The 23,980-nt window shown below is 38.3% G+C and overlaps 1 protein-coding gene across 5 annotated transcripts; it reads right to left on the bottom strand.

The window, feature by feature from the left end:
• Positions 1-1,243: 1,243 nt before the first annotated feature.
• ngfb (nerve growth factor b (beta polypeptide)) lies at positions 1,244-23,949 on the bottom strand. 5 transcript variants are annotated; one of them, XM_044214788.1, is made up of 4 exons: positions 23,030-23,949; positions 22,578-22,718; positions 5,945-6,093; positions 1,244-1,935 (listed from the first exon to the last, which is right to left on the bottom strand). In XM_044214788.1, exon 4 carries the CDS (start codon positions 1,922-1,924, stop codon positions 1,319-1,321), a length of 606 nt encoding a protein of 201 aa, XP_044070723.1. In that variant the 5' UTR covers positions 1,925-1,935; positions 5,945-6,093; positions 22,578-22,718; positions 23,030-23,949; the 3' UTR covers positions 1,244-1,318. The 5 variants fall into 5 exon arrangements, with proteins under 5 accessions (XP_044070723.1, XP_044070713.1, XP_044070694.1 ...); XM_044214778.1 differs by having other exon boundaries at positions 5,935-6,093; positions 22,578-22,654; XM_044214759.1 differs by having other exon boundaries at positions 22,578-22,654.
• Positions 23,950-23,980: the final 31 nt, after the last annotated feature.

The following is a 23,980-nucleotide window of genomic DNA, read 5'->3' as shown; positions in this document are numbered from 1 at the left end:
TATTATGTATTATGTAGTATTATGTAATTTCTGAGACATGATTTATGATCGTCATTGGTCAAGTGACATATATAATTCAGAACAGGGTAGTCTTAGCCTATTGTTATTATTGGAATCACTTTTTATGCATCTTCAATGTCTGCACTTTTCAATGTGGTACTAAATTCTCCTTATTATATGATTTTTGTGATTTACCTTGTGTACCAGCAGCTGCTCCAGTTGGTTTTCATTGTGGCCAATTTTCTATTATTTAACCCACATTTATCTAGCCCTATTTATGTAATATAAATATATTATATTGTTGTTATTTCACATGGTAATTGGCACCGGAGATATTAAGGATTTCACAAAAATTAAAATGAACCTGAAAATAAATCCAAATAACCTTTTTTTTTTGGCAGAATAATACATAACTGAGTAAAATACAAAGGTTATTAGGCAGATGTAGTGTAAATTCATCATGTGATCACTTGAGAGTTGCTCCTAAAGTTTACTCTTACACTAACAAGTTGCTTGATAAATGTGTTTCTTAAAAGAGTACTCCACTGATTTAGCATTGCACAAAAAAGTATCAAAATTGATGAAGAAGAACCAGAGATGTCTTTTATATTCCACACATTCTTCTTCCTTCTCAAAACCTGGTGCATACATTACCCACAATGCAACGCAACCATTAACAGTTCAGTCTGCGATTCAGGCGTGTTATGCTAGCAGTGGCTAATGTAGCCTTCAGTCGCTAGCCTCAAGCAGAGATGATGAGCGGGCTACAGAGGTCTGGTAAGCTCAAGTCTTTCTAACTCCACACTCCCAGATGTTTTTCATTTTCAAACTTGTAGTCTTCAGCCCAAACTGACGCTGACTCAAGTGACATCAGTTGAGGCAATTTATCACTTCATGCAGCTCCCTCTGGAGCCACAAAAGGCTTTATACAATTTATTTATTTTTTTTTACATATGCTGTAGTACTCCCCAAGACCTGTAAACAGACTTTGATGTGTAAAATTGGTGGAGTTCCCCTTTCAGAGTAATTCTTAGCAGTCTGATAAATACGGGCCCTGTCAGAGGCTAAGTGACACAGCAACAACCCCTTAATGGTTGATACTCCTAAACAGGTAAAAACAATAGCTACAAACCAACCGCAGATACTGTTTGACCCAGGCCTGGTGTATATACATGCAGTCCTGATACTGTATACCAATAATTTACTTTGTGCAGAGGGTGAGAAGGCTTTGGTGATGAGTGTGTCTGTGTGGCATGTCTGTGTTTGTACTGTATTTCAGAGTTTGTGATCCTGTGTGTGAGATGTGCATGTAAAGTCTTCACTGCCGCCATGACTTGCGGCTCAGCACACACACACAGGCCACGTTGATGCGTATGAGCCTCCACGCCACCAGGTTCTTAAACGAAGTCAGTGCTCGTACAAAAGTGTGTGAGTTGGTGCAGTAGGAGTTCCAGTGTCTCGCATCGATTCCCAAACAGCCAGAGCTGCCTGAGCGGGCGCTGTGACACGTCGTCTCAAAGAAGTACTGCTTCTTGTTGATGTTGTTGATATTCACGTCCGGTAGCACTGTCACCTCGTTGCCTGAGATGTCCGTAGCTTTGGTCTTGTTGCCCACCCAGACGCTGATGCTCTCACACACTGAGTAAACTCCACGGTGCTGAGGCTGCTCTGCTCGCCTACGGGTCCTTCTGCCGGCACCCTGCGACCCCGCCGGCTCTGCATCAGGGGGCTGAGCGCTGAAGAGCACCCTGGGTGAGAGGTAGCGGCGCTTGGTGAAGAGTTTAGGGTCCACTGTGGGCATGGAGTTTGGGTTGTAGCCTGGATCCTGCTTCTGTGCTGTCGTGGCGGCGCACGTGTCTCCTCCGATGGTGGCCACAGCCCGGGCACTGAAGAGGAGGAACAGGACCAGCATGGACGACCTCATGGGCACACAACCTGAAGGTGTCAACAAGCACAGAAAACACTCCTGTTACCGCAGATCTACAGTACACTTCAGTATATTCACTTGGTGACAAGACCTTGTACTGGTATGTTTCTGTTTATGGGGAATTCTACCAATTCTTACTAATACTACTTATCAAGACTCAGACAAAATCATGGATAGCTTTTTTATGTTTCTGGTGCAGTCTCAAAGTACAGACAGGTAGATGAAAGTACCTATATTTAGGCCAGGTGAGGGGTAACAGTGGAGCTAAAATGGAGAGTATTTGAACACTGGATTAAAGCTCCACATACTTCTGAGGCAGAAATTTCATTTCATTTCAGGTTTTGGAAGCTTTAATCCAGTGTGTGGAAACTCCCCATTTTTCCTTCACAGTTTCAAGGTACAACATGTTGAACAGTGAGATTAATCTAATGCTGCTCCTCTTGAAAGTGGAAAACACACCTTGCCTAAAACTAAGGATTTAATACGTAATGCTCATTGGCTTAGCATTAACAGTTTTTACAAGTACAGTACATACTGTCTGACATGGTTATAGTTTTACAGGAGATTTACAGGAAATTCTTGGTCAGCTTCCACTTCGTACAAGACTGTGTCCCAACTATACAAGATCCACAGATCAAATGGTTATGTGTAGGTTAGAGATGGTAAAAGGTCCAATCAATTCGGGTCACACATTCTACTTTTATGGTTAGGGCACTGTAAAGAGTTACAGTCTGGTAATCATAAAGAAAGAGGAAGGATAATAAGATGAAGCACTGCCTGAGAGGCTCAACAGGGGGCACCAAAGTCCCTGATTTTATATTTAACCATGCAAACAGGAAGTGGTTGAATGTTGGATTTCCAGTTTAATGATTAAAAGTGAAATGATCGACCTAATAACATGCACAGAGAGGACGGTGAACTCTGTGTATTATGTCTGGCTGTCTAAGATGTTCTGTAGAAATATGGAGGGTGAAGGACATCCGCTGCATTTGGATAGTGTTGTCTTATTGAACGCAGCAGCATGCTAAGACCATGTGTCACACACACTGGATGGTATTCTCTCTCTTTTATTTCACAGGAGGAGGAGGATGTGAACTCTAATTTAAATTAAATTGTAGTATGTATGATATTGTTTTAATCTATGGTTTTATTTCATCATTTCATTTCCATGATTTGATGAATGAATAAATCGAACCTTGAAGCTTGAATTATCAGTTTTTGGAGAAGTTTGCATCTTGACTCCAAAGATATCTACATATAAGACATCCAAAGATATCTTCAAACTGTATCCACAGACATGAAAAATGAATCCATGATTTGTCTCTGGGTAAGCAGGGAAATAATAATATGATCTAGATTCTCCAGAAACAGAGCTGACTTCCCTTTGTGGAACAGTAACGAATATCATGTGCATCAATAGATCTTGTACATGTAAGTTATTCATGGAAATAGGTGTCACATTGTTGTGACATCCCATCAGGTTAATACCAGTCTCTTTTCATCACGCTGTTACTCCACACACCACAACACAGCATCTGCTTTACTGACTTGCATAAATTGACAGGCTGTGTTCTGTATTTAACACAGTACAACAGGAGTCACAGGCGTGTTAACACCTGTGATGGCTCTGCTAGCAGGCTCCGTCAGGTAGGTTTATTATATGCTATGTTTGCCTCAGGTGTCAGGGTGAATGCTCGTGGATTAAAATTGTTGGCACAACAAATCAAAAGAAAAATTGTAGCCTGTACAAAAGTACATAATGCGAGCTATGATTACATCAATAAATGCTTGTGAGGTCTGTCCAATTCAGGTTAGTGTCTCCCCTCACACCTCGTCTCCCTGCTCTCTCTTCCTGTGTGCAGTGCAACATTTGGACATGAAAAAAATCATTACTGCATCAATTTTAGGATGATTAGTATAATTGCTATAAACAGGCAAGACTAGTGAAGAGGAGACAGGTCTCTATTATTTTCTTTTCTTTTCTTTTTTTTTTTTTACATTATGTGCCAGTTTATATTGCTTTAGGACACACAGGAAGGTTGCTTTACAGCAGGATGCAGGAAACATTCATCCTGTGGAAAAAGAGCTAAAACCTTTAGAGTCGAGCAGAAGGCTGATGAAAAGGAAGAGCACAGTGCGTCCCCAGTGGTAACATCTCTTTGGCAAAAGGAAGTCAAAATCGAGGCTAATTATCTTGTCCATGGTCTCTTTTTTATAGGTAATTATACCATGTTATCACAATTAATTTGACAATAATAAATAAATGAACGCTTAAATTGCTACCTGAAGCATTTCACTAATACTCTACAGGACATGCATCATATACATATGAAAACTTATGTCATAGAGGCCCACTGGAGATTTGGGTAAGCACAAATGTCTTAGTCCCTTTTCAAGGCAGATACTTTGATATGTCATAGCAGAAAAACACAGGCGTAATTAATTACATTATTGATGGGTGGATTCCATTTAAGTCTTATATATCCAGGGCTCTGGTATTATACTGCTGGCTCAATGGGACACATAAATTCCTTAATTAATGTTATTAATTACACCTGTGCGTTTCCTGTGTTAAATCAATATCTGCAGTGAAAAATGTCTGTTGACAAGTGGGATAATGAAGGAGTACCTGGAAAAAAAGCCCATATTTATCAAAAAGCTTAAAGCGAAATTTTTAACTTAAGTAAAGTTTCTTCACTTCAAATGTTTAAAAACAAAAACTATCAAATTTCTTACAACTTAAAAATGCTTTTAAATTTGAGAGCGCTCTGGAGGTTTCTGAAGTTGGTTAAGAAATGACTGCAGTGCAGAAACAGAGGTGAACACCTTCTGAGATGTGATTCTACAAATATCATTGGTCAAGATTAATAAAACGTTAGCTGAACCAATAAGTAGAGTAGTTTTAGCCAATTATTTGCATTTGATAGAATGTTAGACCAATTTTCCTTTTGTTTGTTTTTTTGTTGCATGTATCAGGGGAGCAAAGAATAACAATAAAACTCACTTTCCATGCATCTTCATTGTCAATGTGGTACTAAATTCTTCTTATTATATGATTTCTCTGATGAATTGCTACCCTGGAGAAATTAATGATTTCACATAAAACTATTTTTTGCAGAATAATATGTCACTGTGTAAAATGTAAGAACTTTGAATGAGAAGAACAGTGAGGTTGAGAATGAATGAACAGTGAGGTTGATTTGAATTTCTGCCGCATTAATTTCCTTCTCTTAGACCTAAAAATGATTTTGTGAAAATATTAACTCTGTTTATAATATGGCATTTTGACCAATGGAACTCTCTACTAAACAAAAACTGGTCTCACTTTAGGATGTCATCAAGTAGTGAGCAAGCAGTCTAATTATGTTTTAAACATGGCAAAATGAGGAGTATTCACAACTTGTTTGATGTTGTATTTGTGACTCAACACAAGGTTTGACTGATTGGTCTATATGTTGCTGCATTGATTGATAGGACACGTAATTCTTTTACTTTTTTCTACCACATCATTCTTTTGGAGACTACCATCCTGTCATGGTTTTGGGTTTGTGTTCACTTATTTCCTGTTTTATTTTGGTAAGAGTTCTCCCTCATGTGTCTTGTAGTTTTACTTCCTGTATTTGTTTGCTTTTCCCGCCTGTTTTGATTGTTTGCCCTGCCCTGATTATGTTCACCTGTGTCTTGTTATTCCCCCTCACCTGTGTGTAGTTAAGTTTGTGTGATTTTCCTGTCCCTTTGTCAAATTTTTGTAACATATGTTTAATGTTTCAGCCCTTTCTCTGGTGACTTTCTGCCTTGTTTTTGGATTCTTCGATTTTGTTTGTGCCCTGTTGGACTCTATTGCAACATTGGGATTGCTTTTATGTTTCTACCTCTGCCTGCCTGTAACCTGTGTCTTTTCCATATCATTAAATCACTGAACTGTACCTGCTCTTGCTCCTAGTTTGCGTTTTGGTATGAACCCCCTTATTTACTACCCTGCTTGACACAACGTAACACATCCATACCTCTCTATACCTTTTCAGTGTCTCCACGTGAACTGTAGCCCCTCGGTGGGTTCTAGAGGAAGGGATTAGAGCTCACTGTGTTCTGGGCTCCTGCCATCAGGCCCGGCTACGGCCCCCATCCAGCACACCTCTGTCCTCCTCTGCTTCCACTCTGTATCCCTGTTGAGCAGAGAAAGTGCCCCACGGGCTCATAAACCCATTATAAACACATTCTTTGTGAGACTGCGGGAAGAGAAGGTTAATGTTATTCCCGCTCACCAGATCCTCCCATACCGAAATAAATAAGCAGACCTGCATAATGTAGATTATCTAGAGTGGAAACATGTACTTAATGTTGTAAACTCTGTCACCATTCCTTAATGTGAGTTTTGACAGGTTTGTTGAGACTGAAACACTACTGTACATATATACAACAAGACATCTGAAGTTTAAAGATTATTTAGGAACAAGTAGAAACCAGATCACTTAGGAATGTTTTTTTTTTTGTGTGTGTATGAAGCCACATACAGAGTTAGAGGTGTCAACACCATGTAACATTTCCTTTCATCAGGATATCACTGTTCATTGTCTGTTTAGTCTCTGTTAAATTATTCCATCAAGCTTTGTTTCCTACATTCAGAGAACTATGATTAATTTTGTTTCTGGGTTTTTTTGAGTTTTTTTTTGTTTTGTTTTTTTTGTGCAGTGATGAAACAGACACCATTCGAGCGAGATTATCCATCACAGTAAACCAGAAGCTTTAATTTTATTTTGTCATTCTGTTTTATCGCTACGTCAGTGTGATCAAGTGTGCTTGAGTTAAGTGTCAGCAGACTATGTGTTGTTACACTTTACTTAGTGTCAATCACCTGACACACACAGAAACAAAGTCTTCAAAACCTAAGAAATAATCCCTGAAAACATCTTGCCTTACAAAACTCGATCATATCCATACAGTATATAATAAATTTAGGATATCTTTGCAAGTAGTTACTTTCAAGCATGGCTGAGGAAGTTAGAAAACAATGAGTAGGTTATGGCATGCTTGCAAAATGAAAGGAATGTAAGATCTCTGTCATGAAGTCTAATTGTAACTCATTTTTCATCTTTTCTGCAGAATGCAAAGCAAGTAACTGCTGAACTAACAGAGATGGAAGAATTACCAAACTGCTGTTGGTGCCAAATGTGATACTAACAACAAGCCTATTCCAGCTGTGTATTTCAGGTTTATTTTTCACCTCTGACACTACTGAAGCACATTTTTAGGAACATAACTGTCTCTAAAAAATCCTGCATGCATATAGTACATGCATGTATAGGTAGCTATCTGTATATATGTACAATAAACTTAATTTTAAGCATTGAGGTTCATTTTTGACCTGGAAAAAGTCTGACAGCACAATACGGACTCAAGATTGACTTACTGGCTTTTTCTGGAGCTTTCAACTATATCTCACAGTCTTCATCAGTGGATGGAGTTTTCTTAGCAGTCATGGAGATAGATTTGTTGATGTGTGAGATCTAAAAGTACCTTTAGGTCATCTCTTCTGGAAGAGAAGTCCTAAAAGTGCAATAGATGGAATCACAACAGCTACTGAGCTTGCGTGTCAACACATCCATCTACACGACAACTGAACAAACGCCATGCGCCCGGTGATGTGGCTGAAAGCTGGATAAAGCATGTAAGTGGACCTTGAACAAAACAAAGGAGAAACAGGCACTGTAAATGTGCTGAAAAATCCACTGAATTAACATGGCAAAGAACTCTCTTCACATTTTTTTCCCTACAATTATTTGCATCAGGGCAAAAGCAAACAGGGTTGAGAGGTTCAATCACAGTTTTACTAAATGTTAGAGTGGACAGGAAGCGTGATGTTCAATGTGATTCATGTAGGTGTCAGATTAGTGTCAGAAAGTACCTGAGATTTTCTGTAAATCACTACCAAGAATGATGCAGTGAATATAGGCAATATCATACAGAGACCTGAATAATATCAGTTCAAATCTTTATTTGATCTTAACTGTGACTCTCTAGTTGATCAGATCCATTGTCTCATACTGACAATTCAGTACCTTTTATGCTACGTGACCTGCTAGTTAATACCAGCAGTTGAGCCACCAAACACTGAGATTTATTATGCAATACTAGAGAATGTGTCATGGATCAACTGCATTACAGCAGCAGAGAAATACAGAAGTACAAACTCATATATAATGTGTCATTAAAGCGTGTTATTTTGAACAACAACATTGTTATTCTATATACAATGAAGAAGAGCAGTCATGTTAATAAAAAACAAATGTCTCAGTTTTTTTCAAGGATCTGATTTTGGCCCTCGACACACAGCTGTAACAGCTACTCAGTGGTTAATAAACATGCAGTCAGCAGTCTTGTGGTGAGAGGAGAATGGCAACATTCATTCAAACTACTAGGTGGGCTACAAATATGCACATAACAGCGCTGTACAACATTAGTGTGCACTGGGGCATCTCATGCTGCACTACTTATTGAGCCTTGAAGCAGATGGGCTACAGCAGCACATGGCCACCTAATAACTGGAGAATTGAAAAATGTTGCTTGGTCAGATAATGGTGATGGTGCAACAGTGAAGGAAGTGCTATTTTTCCTAGGCCCCTCTGTGTCTTTCAGCAGGATAATGTGCGATGCCCCGGAACAGACACTGTGTCATGTTAGTTTTGGTTTGTCTTTAGCTTCCTGAAAAAAGCCTGTCACTTCCCAGACCTAACCCAAAAAAACACCATCAGAATGATGTTGAACAGGATGTTTGCAGCACAATGTGCCAATGATAACACTGTGGAGGGGTCATGCTCTCCCCTTTTATTTGGGACAAAAGTTGAGAAGTGCAGCAAAAAGTAGAGTTTTGTATTTGCTGTTACAAGTGCAATAACTGTATTTCATGCTGCTAACATTGCTATCTGTAGACACAAGACACCTTATACTCACCATCTAATTCCATTACTTCAAGTGCAATTTTTCTATTTTATTATATATAGCGACTTCTTTAGCCTATATCCTCACTTTATTTGTGACTGTGTCACGTCACAATACACTTAATAGTATTTATGTATGGTGTAGACTATAATGGACCTATTATTTAAAATCTTCATATAGTTTGCACATAATGTATATAGTATTCTAATTTTTAAGGGCTACTTATTTATTTATACTGTGCTCTGTTCTTAGACTTCCTTTCACTGCTGTAACAATTCATTAAAGGTGGATTAATAAAGTTTTATTGATTTTACAATTGATTTTATATAATATATATTTTATAACTCAATTTTATAGCTAAAAGGGATGAGAAGTTCGAACATCTCCAATTCCTTGACAACTGAACAAACTTAATCTGCTGATGAAGATCATGTGATGTGGTCAAAAGTTCCTATACAGCTTCTAAATGGATCTTGAGGTGAGATTGTTCTGTGGAATTCCAATATCGAAAACTATTTTTGAAACTCAAGTGTTATCTGTTCCAAACTGATGGCAGAGTCCTTATTGAAATAAAGTGAACAAGGTCAGAAGCCACAGACAATTTATAAATCAATTCACTTTCAGATTCTGAGTCAATGTTGGATCAATTCAGCAATAATTGTGTGCTTTGTTACCATTAAGTGTTAGCTAGCTAGCCTAGATTAAGTACTGGCAGCCTGTGACTGGCTTCATCTCCATAGCAACGGTAGCTGAGGCTCATGGGTATGGAAGTATTTAGAACTATTTGCTATACTAAACTGACAGGGCAGGAAGGAAATCAGCATTTAACAGAATTAGTTGAAATAAGTCAAATTATAGTATTGTGAAATTATCCAGGAGGGTACCGTGTTTTTATGTTGAGGATATCGTAAAATAAAACGGATCAAATTTAACGTAACAGTGTTCGAGTAGCTCCACATCTTTTCCCGTTAGGCGGGTTATTTATGTACTGTCACTGCCCTGCTCTCTGTTTAACTCATTTACAAACTACTGTAGTTACAAACTGACTACTAATATAACATTAGAATAAGCTAGTTCCCCTGCCACCATCCTTCATGTCGCTTTATGAGGTTATAACCCCTGCTCAGGCATTGGTCATATCAAGTGTCGTCCTCAAACGTCGCTTCTTAAAGCCGGGGAAACAAAGTTTTGGGACCTAGCTAGCTAGCTAGCTAATTCCCAAAAGGTTATTCAACGCTGGTGTGCCGCGGATCACTGCTTCTCTCCATCAAGCTAAGTAACTTATTGCTGCTTATGCTTATGCACGCTTATGGTGACTTGATGTTTTGGCTTTGTGTGTGTTTGGAAAAGAACAAGCTATGAGGCTTTCCAGGCTGTTTTGTAGTTACCTGTTTTGGCGTTTGCTGGCTGCTAATACCTGCTGTCTATTGCTATTTAATTTGGTTTTAATTGTGAATAAGTTACATTTCTTGTTGTTTCTGAGCTTAGTTGTTGTTGGTCCCAATTATTTTAATGCTGTGTGCTGTTTGTGTAGTGTTGAGAGATACGAACAAAAATGTTTGAGTATTACTGTAACTTAATGCTTAGATATGGGCTGAATTGGTTTTGCAACATATTTCCTCTTTTGTTGTTGCTTGTCTTTGTCTTAACACACTTAATATTAAACCACGCTTTCGACTTTCAACTCAATGTGTCAACTTCCTTAATCTTTATATCATTATTATTGTTTACTGCATCGCCTGCTGCTATGTGTCAGGTAATAGACTGTTTTCACAGCAGACGTTTTAACCATTAGGAGGAAAAAACACAGGTGGAAATAATAATCTTAATGATGCTCTGTTCCCCAGTAAACTACACTACTCAGCAGCCATTTACAATAACATAGTCCTGTAGCTGGGAAACCTAACTGGAATTCAGCACATGATTGTTACATTGTTACATGTGCTTTTCTTGCTGGGGCATATCAAACTGTCTGCCTTGAAAATGGTATCTTGCTGGGTTTAGATTTATCCATCTCAATTATGTAAGTAGATAGCATATCTTTGGAATAATTGGAGGTCATCATCATCATAGTTCCCTAAAGCCTCCTATTGAGTCCGCTTAATAGATTCCACATAATAGCTGCTGTACCCTCTCCTGCTGTACTGATCTCAGTGTATGCTTGTATGAAATCATGACAACAGAATTTAGACACCAAATATCTACTCTTTAATCTGTCTTCACATGATAAACCCAGTTTATTTTATTTATTGATTTATAGAGCGCCAATTCATAACAGAAGTTATCTCATTGCACTTTTCTTATAGAGCAGGTCTATACTGTACTCTTTATAATATTATTTACAGAAATCCAACAAATTCCACCATGAGCAGTGGCAAAGAAAAAACTTCCTTTGAGGCAGAAACCTTGGACAGAACCAGACTCAATGGTGGGCGGCCATCTGCCGCTGCTGTGTTAGGTTTTGAAAGAGAGGTTTTGGGGTGGGGGTGGGGTAGAGGGAGGCACAATGCAAATACCACTTAGAATTTTTAAAATAGTAAAGTAATTGTAGTGTTAATAATAATAATAATAATAATAATAGGAATGACAGCTATAGGAATAACAATGACAGTATTAGTAACAGAGCCAATAACAACAACTGTAGTAGCAGTTGTTGAGCAGGAAGTGGGTCACAACCAGAGATCCAGTCTCTGCAGCTCCGGAGGCAGAAATATCTGCTGAAAGCGACAGGAGAGAAACGAGAAAGCACAAAACTACGGGAGAGAGAAGATGTCGCGTTAGTAACATGCAGTAATAGGATAAAAATGCATACAGATGGAGAGGGAGAGGAGGAGAGAGGTGCATCATGGGAAGTCTCCTGGCAGTCTAGGCCTATAGCAGCGTCACTAAGGGATGGTTCAGGGCTCACCTGAGCCCTAACTATAAGCTTTATCAAAGAGGAAAGTCTTAAGCCTACTCTTAAATGTGGAGATGGTGTCTGCCTCCCGAACCCAAACTGGGACCACAGGAGAGGAGCTTGATAGCTGAAGGCTTGAAAGCTGAAGACGAGTAACCCTACATCCTGGGAACGCAGTGTTCTAGTCGGGTAATAAGGTACTATGAGCTCTTTAAGATACGATGGTGCCCGACCATTAAGAGCTTTGTAGGTGAGGAGAAGGATTTTAAATTCTATTGTGGATTTTACAGGGAGCCAGTGCAGAGAAGCTAATATTGGAGAAATATGATCTCTTTTCCCAGTTCTTGTCAGTACACGTGCCGCAGCATTCTGGATCAACTGGAGAGTCTCAAGGGACTTATTCGGGCAGCCGGATAATAAGGAATTGCAATAATCTAGCCTAGAAATAACAAACGCATGGACTAGTTTTTTGGCATAATTTTGAGACAGGATGTGCCTGATTTTGTCAATGTTACGTAGGTGAAAAAAGGCAGTCCTTGAAGTTCGTTTCATGTGGGAGTTAAAGGATAAATCCTGATCAAAGATAACTCCAAGGTTCCTTACAGTGGTGCTGGAGGCCAGGGCAATGCCATCTAGAGTAACTATTTTTTTAGATAATGTGTCTCGGGGTGTTTGGGGCCACGTAGAATAAATTCAGTTTTGTCTGAGTTTAACATTAGAAAATTGCAGGTCATCCAGGTCTTTGTCCTTAATGCATAAAGACCATAAAGACCTTTAGGTGAGGTCTATGTCTACACTCGTAAACTGTACTCACTGCAACACACTGTATGTCAATCATTTGCACATTTTACAACAGAGTTGGAATGTTTAGTTAGTTGATCAATCAGTTGACTAGTTGACTGATAGAAAATTAATCTGCAACAATTTTAATAATCAATGAAAGTTAAAATGCCAAGCATTCTAGTTCAAGCATCTTTAATGTGAATATTTGCTACTTTCTATGAGATTAACCTGAATATCTTTTGGTTTTGGACTGTTTGTTTGACAAAACAAGTAATATGAATACATCTTCCTGTGCTCTGGGAAATTTTAAATGAGCATTTTTCTCTATTTTCTGATATTTTGTAGAGCAAATGATTAAGCAATTACTTGAGAAAAAACTACTTTGCTATATTGAGGTCAATTTAAGCCGTCACTGCACTGCCCACTCTTTTACTTTGCTACTGTACGCTGCTGCTGCTGCTGCACTGCTCATGTGCAAACTCTGCTGTAACACTGCTGCTGTAGCTCATATAGCATTTCAGCTTCACCCCAGCATCCACCTGTAGAGTCCAAGGTCTCCAGGGGGGCAGTTGGCTTTTGTCACTCTCGATCTCTGTTTTGCTGAGCCTGGTGTTTGCTTATTGAGAGTGATGAAGTCAGCTTTATACCTACAGTGTATTTTTTTATAGTCATTCTATGTTATTTGACTGACTGAATTATGTTAAAATGCCTTGTTGTAGGATAGTTTGAGGCTCCTGTAAATGCAGGTATGCAGTGAAGGCAGACAAAACAGTTCTTCCCTTGTCAGTGTGACTTAACTGAATCAGCAAGCCAGTCAGTTATTTGGTCTGTTGGAGCCCTGAATGGAGAGGCCACCCACAAACAGTGACCTTCAACTCATTAGCTCTAATGGAGTCAGTTTAATGAGCCCCGTCTGGGGTGACTGACAAGCAGCCTGGAGTGGCACACAATCCAGTCTGCAGACCACGAACAATCTACCTCCCTCTGAAAAAAATGGCAGTGGCTTCATTCATATGGTAAAAGTCACACAGCCCTTCTAGTAACCTGATCCACCAGGGCTGGCTCTCATTCAAAGAGGAAGGGAGGTGCAGGTGACTTTATCTGAAAGCCACCAATGGGCTTTGAATGACATGCTGCTCATTACGTTGCTGCGGTCATTTGTGCAAAACTGAAGCATCGCTTTGTGCTGAATTTAAGCCCTCAAACTCAGAGGTTCCTGGATGACATATGAAATACATGAATACTATCGTCAGTCTTGTTCTCAATAGCACTCAAATAATGGGACAGTTCTCTAAGTGGTGATGCCATAGCAAACTTTAAAAATTCAAAAGATGTCATTAATGTTTGGCTTTGAGGGTTTTAACAGAATGTAGGTCTAAAGGAGAATAGTTCATAAACCGCAACCTAGTGGAAATTAAGTCCATGACTGTGATTCTATAAAAAATAACACATTCAACTATTAGGCCTATGTATTGTAATTTGTTCAGATTTCACCAAAACTGTGCACATCATTTGATTATTAATTTATTTTATTGAAATAGAAGTCTGTAACACAAAAATGTCTGACTGTAAATGCTACTGTAAACATTTTGTTGTATTTATCTAATCTATATAAAATAAATTTGACAGATGTATTTCGATGGCTTGTGAAGAAATCCATCCATTTACCTTCAAATTTTTAATTTAGTTCCAACTTCATAAAAGTGATTTTAGAAATGTATTTTTACACAGAAGTTTTATTGTCAATATTGTCTATTATATTACATCTCCATGTGACTTTTTTTCAATTTTATTTATTTTCCAAGGTCCTGAATTAAACTGCTAAAGTGATGCAGACCGAATTTGAAAAAAAGTTTTGAAAACCCCTTATTGTGTGGATGAATCCTTTCAAATTGTACTCTCTAACAATAATTTCTGAAAAAATTACTTAAATCATTTTTTCTCCTTTGTGACTAAATTGATAGACTGTCACCATATTGCTGCTTGCCACTATAATTAAACTCTCTAGTTACTGGCAAAGCATTTCATCCTCCGCAGTTCTAACAATATGTCCTGTTTCTTGAGCCACTCACATCTTAATTGATGGATGGGAATCCATCAATTAACCATGCACGCAGCTCTGCTGTGGTGATTTCATAGATACACAAGAAGAGGCAGGAAGACAACAGGAATGATAGTGTATAAACGTCTCTTAACTTGAATAGTGTTTTCAGTCAAAGGTAAATGGGCATAATTTTGTTGCTATGGCAACTGTACGGTATATTCCTTCCTGAGGCAATTTTTTTTTACAAGTCACAGAGAGTAGGTACACAGGAAGAAATAAAGAAAGTTACACACAGCTTACATACAGTATCTGCAGCCATATTCTGTTTTAACTACTAAATAGATGAAGCATTTAATAAGTCAGTGAGCACTGTTCCTGATTACTGAAATACTTCTTGACTGCTGTCCAGCACAAAAAGGTGAATGATAGTTCAGTTCTTGTTCTCTCATTGATACTCCCGTTGGAGATATGGTGTTTTCTCAGAATACAGCTCTTGCATCAGGCAGCCCTCAGTGAATTCAAATTGTCTGTTTGACAAAGACCAGAGCACACCCACACACCAACACACAGCACAGCAGCAACAGGTGATAGCTGGCAATGGGCTAAAGACAGTAGGAGAATTTATGTGGAAGATAAACAAGCGGAGAGGTCTGTCTGTAACTGAAACACAGTTGTTGGTGTCTGTGATCTGTAACCGTGCCATTTTATCCAGGAAATACTGGGAAATGCGAGTGGAAGAGAAAACTGCATCACTGAGGGAATTGATAAAATCAGCAACAGACTGCAGGTTTGGTTTAGGATGAGGTCAATAAATGTTATTTAAGATCCATTTTGGAAATCTCCAGTGAACATAGTCTCCTCCTTAATATTAAAGTGAATTATTTGCAGTTTTCGAACAATTTGAAGAAATATCAACTTCACACCAGATTTTCAATTATGTGAGTTAGGCTTTTGCCCAGTGTTTTGCAGTCAGAATGAATAAAGAACTGATTATAGGATGGAAACAGTCAATTTTTTTAAGGCTACTATGAATACAATCAAAAACCACCATAATATGATGTAAAGCAATAAACCTGTTGGAATATCACAATTTTTACTACCTCACACATGCTATCAGACATGCTTAATCGTGGTATTGGATGGTTTGCTTCAGCACAAATGTGAACATTGAACATTGCAATGTTCAAGGACTCACATTTAAGGTTACATTTATGGTTTTGAGCCTTTGCATGCCTGCCTCAGCTTGTTCACAAGTTGTAGGGACATGAAATGTCTTATTTTGTCTGCTGGCAACTAGTCAAAGGAAACACGTTAAGAAGGATAATGGCATGCAATTGAAGCACATAATTTCCCATTTTTTCTGACTGCTGTCCTGTTGCATCTAGTTGAGGCAATCTGTTTTACTGTTATCAGACAACTATGTGGGAAACAGTTTCCAACAAATATGACACTTTGGTTGAGAAATGGGGCCTCTGCTGGCAGTCGATTGTGATTTAAGGCAGATGTCTCAAAGTCTGCCTGGCGCTGAGACCTGAAGACCACATCAGGTCCAAACTGAGACCGAGTCAAGACAAAGAGCAGATTGGGGAGGGTCAGTCAGTCAGCAAAGGCTCAAAGACTGAATTCTGTCTTTTTTTTTTTTTTTTTTTATCCAAAGCTTTTAGTGATGCAAGAGATTGAAACTTCAGAGTTATCACTGAGAACAGATACTTTGATTGCAACATCTGGATGACAATAACAGCCTATTGTTTATGTTTTCTGCACTACAGAATTTGCAGAAATTGTAATGTAGCTTTGTAATTTAGTATTTACAAGCTAAGGAGTTCCCACAAGAGGATTTAGAACATACTTCCTGTTGACCACTATTGAACTTTTATGATGTCAACTATAAGTGAAAACAGTTAGAGAAAGAATGTGTCAGATGTTGTAAACTTTATTTCTTTATATTGCCCAAACCCAACGCAATGTAATATAATCACTGACTATGACAGAAACAATGAGACACATGAGAATGGTAAATGGCAGATTTAACAAGGACAGTTTCATTACTCACTGATGGCTATGTTTGGTCTCACTGCACTAAGGAAACTCAGCTGACCCCAGCAGTCTCTATACACAATGTAAATAAACACAACAGGCTCGGCGGAGAAACAGGCTCCGCTCGAGTACTCCAAATAAGTTAAATAAACTCAGCGTAGGTGTTGTTCAACAATGCGGCGGAAGTTTAGTTTGTGCAGTTTGTGATCGAACCTTGGCAAACCTTGGTCACCTGAACTATATATTATCATTCAAGTCTACTTAAATTTGGATTACCTTTTTGCTCAGTTAAAAGTTGAACTTAAAAACAGCCTTGGTGACCCAGAGCTGTCTCAAATTCTCCTCCTGATAATAGTGTAACCACACTAATTTTTGTTTTCAGGATTACGGCCAATTCAATTATTGGAGGACATTACAGTGGCAGATGCCAGATCAGATATGGCTTTCAACGCTTGGACAGAATAGCTGCTTTGATTTCTCCCTTCACTTACGGAAATTATTTGGCCAGACCTTTGCATCCTCCTGTGTCCACACTTGGCCTATGTTGAGTCTATTACGGCCATAATTAAAATCATGCAGATCCTTTTACAAATAGAGTGGCAGTCACATCTTTTATACTTCAGGAATTCTGGTGAAAAACGTTCAACCCATTTTACTCACAGTCCAACTATTTTCCTGTAGAAGTCCTCTGTTTATACTTCTGTTTATTGCTGTTTGTCAGCGGTATTACTGAGGAGTGCCAGTTCAAACATTTTCAAATAGCATGTTGGTTTTTACCGCTATGTTAGTCTGAAAACATCATATCCACAATATATTGTTGGTATTAGAACAATCCAGCAGTCCATGTGTTATTTTGTAAGATTCTGAGTTGTGGTCTGTTTGTGGTGTCTCTTCTTCTGTGTGTAACCCAAATGTCCAAAATGCTGTTGTTTTTATATTCACCAAATGAAAACCAGGATGCAGAGGGGCCAAAGAGGCTCATAGTGAGTTTTTATAGAAGAATGTACACATTTGCAGTAAAAGTACCACATATTGGCTGTGGACTTTGTCAAGTGCCTACCCTCGTTAGCCAAAATATTTGAATTCTTTGTGCAGCAGCTTCAAGTACGAGACAGTCTGAAGTTGTTCTAAACTATCACTATTGTTTTGCCACCTTGTTGGAAAAAGGACTCAATTTCCTTTTCTGGCTTTTGTTTCCATCTTTGCTTTGACATTTTGTGGCAAACTCTTTCCAAATTGATTGTTTAAAGTCTCGGTTCACTGAGCGTGTGATATATCTGCACCTTTGTGACCAATCAAACAGCTTCTCACATACCCTCTGACACCTTTTGTGGCTCTTTTACTGCAGCCATTGTTTTCGTCACTGCAGTTTTCTGAATCCCTATATTATGGTTACACCTTCTCCAAATAAATTCACCCCTGCTGTTATGGAGGGTAAATAAAGTGACGCCACAGAAACGGCGGTGTGTATGTCAAAATGCATACGTGGTGCTGTGTTTGACGTTTTCTGTTTCAAGCTAATTTGACTGTTTGTATCCTATCACTTTTAGTGGCCGTCTGGGCTTTAGCCATATTTGTTTTTAGTGGCTCAAATCAAAAAGAAGATTCCTTTACACAATTAGTCTATACTCTATAACTGAGATGACTCAGTCAGAATACAAATTTGGATACTGGACAAGCCCATTGATCTGTATTAGCAGTTTTCCTTCAACAGCATCTACAGATGAGTTGAAAACAATCACCATCAGTATCAGTTTTGGCTTGAAACACTTATTTAAATGAAAAAGTAAATGTATATTTTGAAAAGCAAGTTTCCCATCTCAAAATTTTTCTCAGTCTCAAAAAGTTACAGATGGATAGTTAGGTTTATGGGGTTGAGTTGTAGTTGGCGTGCTGGATGAGAGTGAGTCACAGTTCACACACAGTGTGTGTGTGTGGCCTTATTGTAACTCACACTCTCGGTTGAGGTACTCCTGCTTGCAGGGGCGCTTCAGTGGAGAGAGGTAATACAGCTCAATCACAGGCACAGGCTTGTTGTATCTCCGCTGCTTACCCCACAGATATTCACTTTTTGTTTTTATATGTAATTTTTATCTGCTGTCGTCATTTTGAAGTTGGACCAGCTGCCTATATTAATGTCCACTGTGTTATCAGAGCGAGGTGCTCTTCCTGATTTAAGAGAGATAACGCTGTCTGCCGTTGTACAGTAGGTTTTAACAGTAGCCTGTGTTTTTCTTTCCATGTTTGTAAGTGGGTACCATGTTCCTTGAACTGTGCCTGAGGCTGCAAGAGATGATGGGACATGTCTGCATGGAAGGATAGATGCTGATGCAATTATATATGAAGGGTTTGATGCCAGTGAGGGGAAGAATAACACAAGCTTCTGTAATTGTAGGCAATTACAGTTCTGCTTTTTGGGGGAACAGGAGAAGGGGAAAATTATTCAAATATTCAACTTGTGTATTATGACACAGTTTTTCCAATTTCTAAAGTGAGTGGCCAGGTGTTTCTTCTGTGTGAAAATAGGCAGTACGTGAAGTAGTCTGTAAATTATTTCATCGATTCTTCACATTACTACTTATGCTACTGTACCACCAGCTGCTCAGGAAAAGTCAGGAAAAGGAGTGTTTGCCTTTATCAATATTTATTAGCTCCTGTGTTACCCCAGGAATACCATCATTGAGAATTGTTATTCTGTAACAAACAATCTAACTGTATAACTGTACATCCCTGAGATAGGAGCCTTACTGTTGTCTGATTTGCTCCCTTTTGCCATGCTTTAATGTCAGCTAAAACCCAGATATGCTGTCCTCCGCAATGTGCATTCAATGGGATTCTTGCATTGACAGGAGCAGGAAAAGTAAATTTTTGATTGTGATTGTTTACTTTCCGATATAGTGCGCAGCATCCTAATTTGCTTTGAAGGATTATGTGGTGCTCTTTATTCCACGTGCAAACTGTTCATCTTGTGCATTTGGTATGAAACCATACAATGAAAGCCTTTTAACACTGGAGTATGACCACCAGGTTAGGAATGTGACAGAGTAAAAACTGCACGTATAACAGGTGCAAGATTTAGTTGAAAAAAACCCATAAGGAAATACTAAGAAAAAAGATATAGCACTGTTAACATGTAAAGACCCCTTTATTTAGCTTTGGAGTTAATGGGCATCTCATTAAAACAACAACAGAGGTTAACCACCAAATGCATTACTTGATAAAAGTAGTTCTGACTGTAGAACAACTTATTTTTTTTGTCAGTGGTTCACTTTTAAATCTTGCAAGGCACGACTGGACCTCATTACATCTCCAACAAAGCAAAACAGAACCAAAGATGAACAGTCAGATGCCTGTCTTTGAGATTAATGGAAAGAAAAGCAGGAGTATGTATAACAAAACTCACATCACCTCTCTACAATGGAAACCATTCACCTCATCTTCTGCTCAACTAATTCAAAAAAAGGTGTCCAATGCAGATGGCTGTTTCTTTGCATGAACAATTTTGTTTTTAGGCATGCAGAAGCCTTTACACCCTGGTTCTACTCAGATGGACCATACAGCATCTGTAACCTGTTTAAGAGTCTGTTCTGAGCCTGGTCTGCCAGACCCTGTTCATCCACCTGTGGAACAGATTGTTCAGCAATGAGGAATGCTGGTGTGTAGAAAAGCTCTACTGATGTACATTGTTGCTCTGCATACCAGAAGAAATGGCAAAAGACAGAGATGGTGGACGAGACGAAAACTGAACTCCACAAGACGAAAACTGAACTCCGCATTTTTACCTTTAGACCGAGTCTAACATTGGATACATAACAATTTGTTCATGAAAATATGTTAATGTGAACAGATCTGGGATTTGTGGGATAGTTAAATGTGTGGTCTTCTATTCATTTAGATTGTAGCCAAATAGAAAAGTCAGTTTTGGGTTGGATGAGAATTAGCAGTCACAATATTTCCACTGGACGCTTTCCTTTATTGTTATTTAAAGGTTCCTCTCAGATCCAAAAATGAAGAATTTTGGCAACATGGAACAAACTGCACTAAGAAGTTAAGAAAATGATAATATATATAATGCACATTTTCAAGATTGATAAGGCTGCAATATTTGATATTAATAGATATTAATTCCTTATTTTTGCTGGGCAGCACTTCTGTTATTACTGGATTAAGGAGAGGAAAGGTTGGAGTAGTGCTGAAAGATGATTTATCAATTAGGCGATTGACATTTACTTTTGAAAGGACTTTCAGGATTTCACATTTCTTTAGATTAATTTTCTCTCAAACATTCTTTGGTTTCAGCTTGTTAAATGGGGTGATGTGCTACGTTTCTGTTTTATATCATTGTAAATGAAATATCTTTGGGTTTTGAACTGTTGAATTTGAACACTTTACCTTGGGCTCTGGGAATTGTGATGGACAGTTTTTCCTTTTTTGACATCTCATAGACTAAACAATGCCCTGAATATTCTCATAATTGAAGATTCAGAGAGACATGTTGGCTGAGGACAAGCCACGGGAAAACACCTTCCAGTCACCTTCAAGTCCCAGCACTTTAATGAGCACCTTAGTTTGGGTGGTTCGGACATACTTCAATACTCTGTGTTCAAATTATCAGCAACACATATCATAGTCAAGACAGAAGTTTGCGTGTAGACACTGGGGTAGCAATGGTGCATAAATCAAATAAAATATGTACCATATTTTTGATAAAAGAAATATTATTTTCAAAATTCAGATACTTAGCATACTTGGCATAGTGTTGTGGATATCATGTTTCTTTCATTTAATCAAATGTGGTAATGACTACTGTGTTCAGAAGTAGAGTCCATATGAATGACCCACTACTGTGCAATTCACGAGTTTGGAAGCAGAAGTTTTCACAAAGCAGCCTGTAGAGGGGGGTAAGCTTTGTTGGATACATTTTTCTTTTTCCTTTGTTTAAATGTAGAAAACACAAAATAATTTACCATTTTAAAAAATAATAAATAGGAGTCATGTAGCGTCTGCTTTTTTTTTTTTTTTTTTTTTTTTTTTGCCACTTTTTTTTTGGGTGCCTATAGTGTAAGTTTAACTTCAACTGCCAAGCATACTGTGAGCTCAAGTCCCATTTTGAAGGCGGCACTGAGCATCAACCGTACAGAACAAGTGACTGCAAGTTCAAAGATTCCTCAAAAGACTAGATGACAAACTCTGCCCCTCATCGCAGAGAGTAAAACTAGCCTTGAAATGAATCTTCCATTAATGAAGGTAAACATTTGATTCATCTAAAAAACTTTAGACCAACCACAGATACTATCTGAGGGGGAAAACTGAAATCTACATTTATTTCATTGCTTTACCAACGTACCTTAATTAAGCATTGAGACCAACATCCTTCAGCCCACCCCCCTCTGATTTCATCACTCTGACTTCATCACTCTCTTTGTCATTGTAAACTGACTACTGCCTCTTTTGTTTGAGTGCAGAGAAGCCTCCCTATTGATAGTGCAGTTTGTTTTTCATGCCAGTTGATAACCATATGGTTTAGTTTATAAATGAGTTGCTCTGTTCCTGTATTTACAAAGTAGCTGTAAACTCATTATATGCTTGGAAACTATTAAACACTCCACACAGCAAACATCTAGAAGAAGTATAACTGATTTTTCAATACAGGACAGTGCAAATTAGTTCATGAAAATAGAATCAAATATGTCCAAAATAAATTATATGCATATTTAAAGGTCTGTTTGAATTCCTATTCCAAAATGACAAATATACAGTACTTTTTATCAAAATAGTATAGCAAGTCTTCTCGAGTATAATCACCTGCTATTATGTCAAGAATGCAAAAATTAGTTTTAACTGTGTGGCACACATAATTTGAGACAATTACCCTGCAGCTAGCTCCTTGTTTTCAATCCATCATGCCATACAAATACAAAAACTCTGCAGGAATGCTTTGAGAATATTACCTAGCCCAAGGAGACGAGTGCAGGTCTGATCGGTGCTATTGTAACTTGATGAGCCCGAGGCTAAGCTTCAACAGTCTCTGATGGGGATGGAGGAGATCATCAGTTCCTTGTTGGGTCTGACTCTAAACCCACATTATCTGTCTAAAACAACAATTTTGATAAAATCCTCAGCAGGTAACTAACATAAATATAGAGACAAAGTATAAAAAATGTGCTGCATGTGAAACTTTACCTTGTTCAACACTGTCTCTCTCACCTGGTTAACAGAGGTTTTACTCTAACTTGAAAGCTGCAAATCTAAAACTTCAGTATGCAAAAAAAAATCCTTTCCTTTTTGTAAATTGGTTTAATGTAATGCAAAACATGTTAACTACTTTGTTGCTTTGAATTTTATACAGTAATAAGTTACTGTAGATTCATGCAGTGTAGGTGAAAGTAAAACAGTCCTCTACCTCTGCAAAAGCTCTCTCTTCTCTCCACTGACGTAAGACTCCCGAGGATCACTGAAATATATTCCAGATTGTGTCCAATTCCACAAGATGCCAGGGATGGGAAGAACAAATTCTTTGTCAATTATCCCAAACAGTCCTTTCTGAATCTTGCACTTGTTTGAAAACTGTTCTGAAAGTAAGTGAGAAGTGTCCCAGAGGCTGCAGGCTCTGTCTGACTGTGGAGTGCTGGAGGTCCTAGTGCCTGCCTCTCTGTTGCTGGTGGCCTCACTTGGTTATATGTTTTAAGTATGGTAGTTCACATTCAGAGAAGCTTTCATGATATAAATCAATACTACTGCTACTGCTGTTATTGTAGTTACTACTGTGGATCTACTAGAATAGAGTTCTTTGATGTGATGTTACTGCAAATACATGAATATTATTCCAGCTTTTGGCACATTTTACTGTGCATTCATAACTAGTGTTTATTTATTCTTTATTTCTTTCTCAAACTCTCACTCAATCCACTGCTGTCAACTCCCATTCATACTATTTTAAACCATGCTAGCAGTGAGGCTCTAGGGATGGCAATTTCTGTCAGTCAGTTGGTCCATCACAACAACTACTGGATGAATTACCATGAAATCTAGGTATCAGTGGTGCCCAGAGTATAAATCCTAATGACTGGCGATCCTCTGACTTTTCATCTACCACCACCAAAAGGCCAAAGTTGTCACTTAACCAGTGAATTATCTCTAACTCTACAAGACTGATTGGCACAAATTGTTGCACACACATTCATTGTTCCCAGAAGATGAATCCTAATGACTTTTTCCTTAGCGCCATAAGGTTCGGATTTGTTGTTTCGAGTGAAATGTCTCAACAACTATTTGAACTATTGGATGAATTGCAATCAATTCAGTGATCCCTTAACTTTTCATCTAGAGCTTATCATCAGGTCAAATTTATAAT

Source organism: Siniperca chuatsi, linkage group LG2 (genome assembly GCF_020085105.1).
Source record: "Siniperca chuatsi isolate FFG_IHB_CAS linkage group LG2, ASM2008510v1, whole genome shotgun sequence".
NCBI classification, from domain to species: Eukaryota; Metazoa; Chordata; class Actinopteri; order Centrarchiformes; family Sinipercidae; genus Siniperca; species Siniperca chuatsi.
The sequence above is the reverse complement of the archived record's forward strand: the minus strand, read 5'-3'. Positions and strand labels throughout refer to the sequence as shown.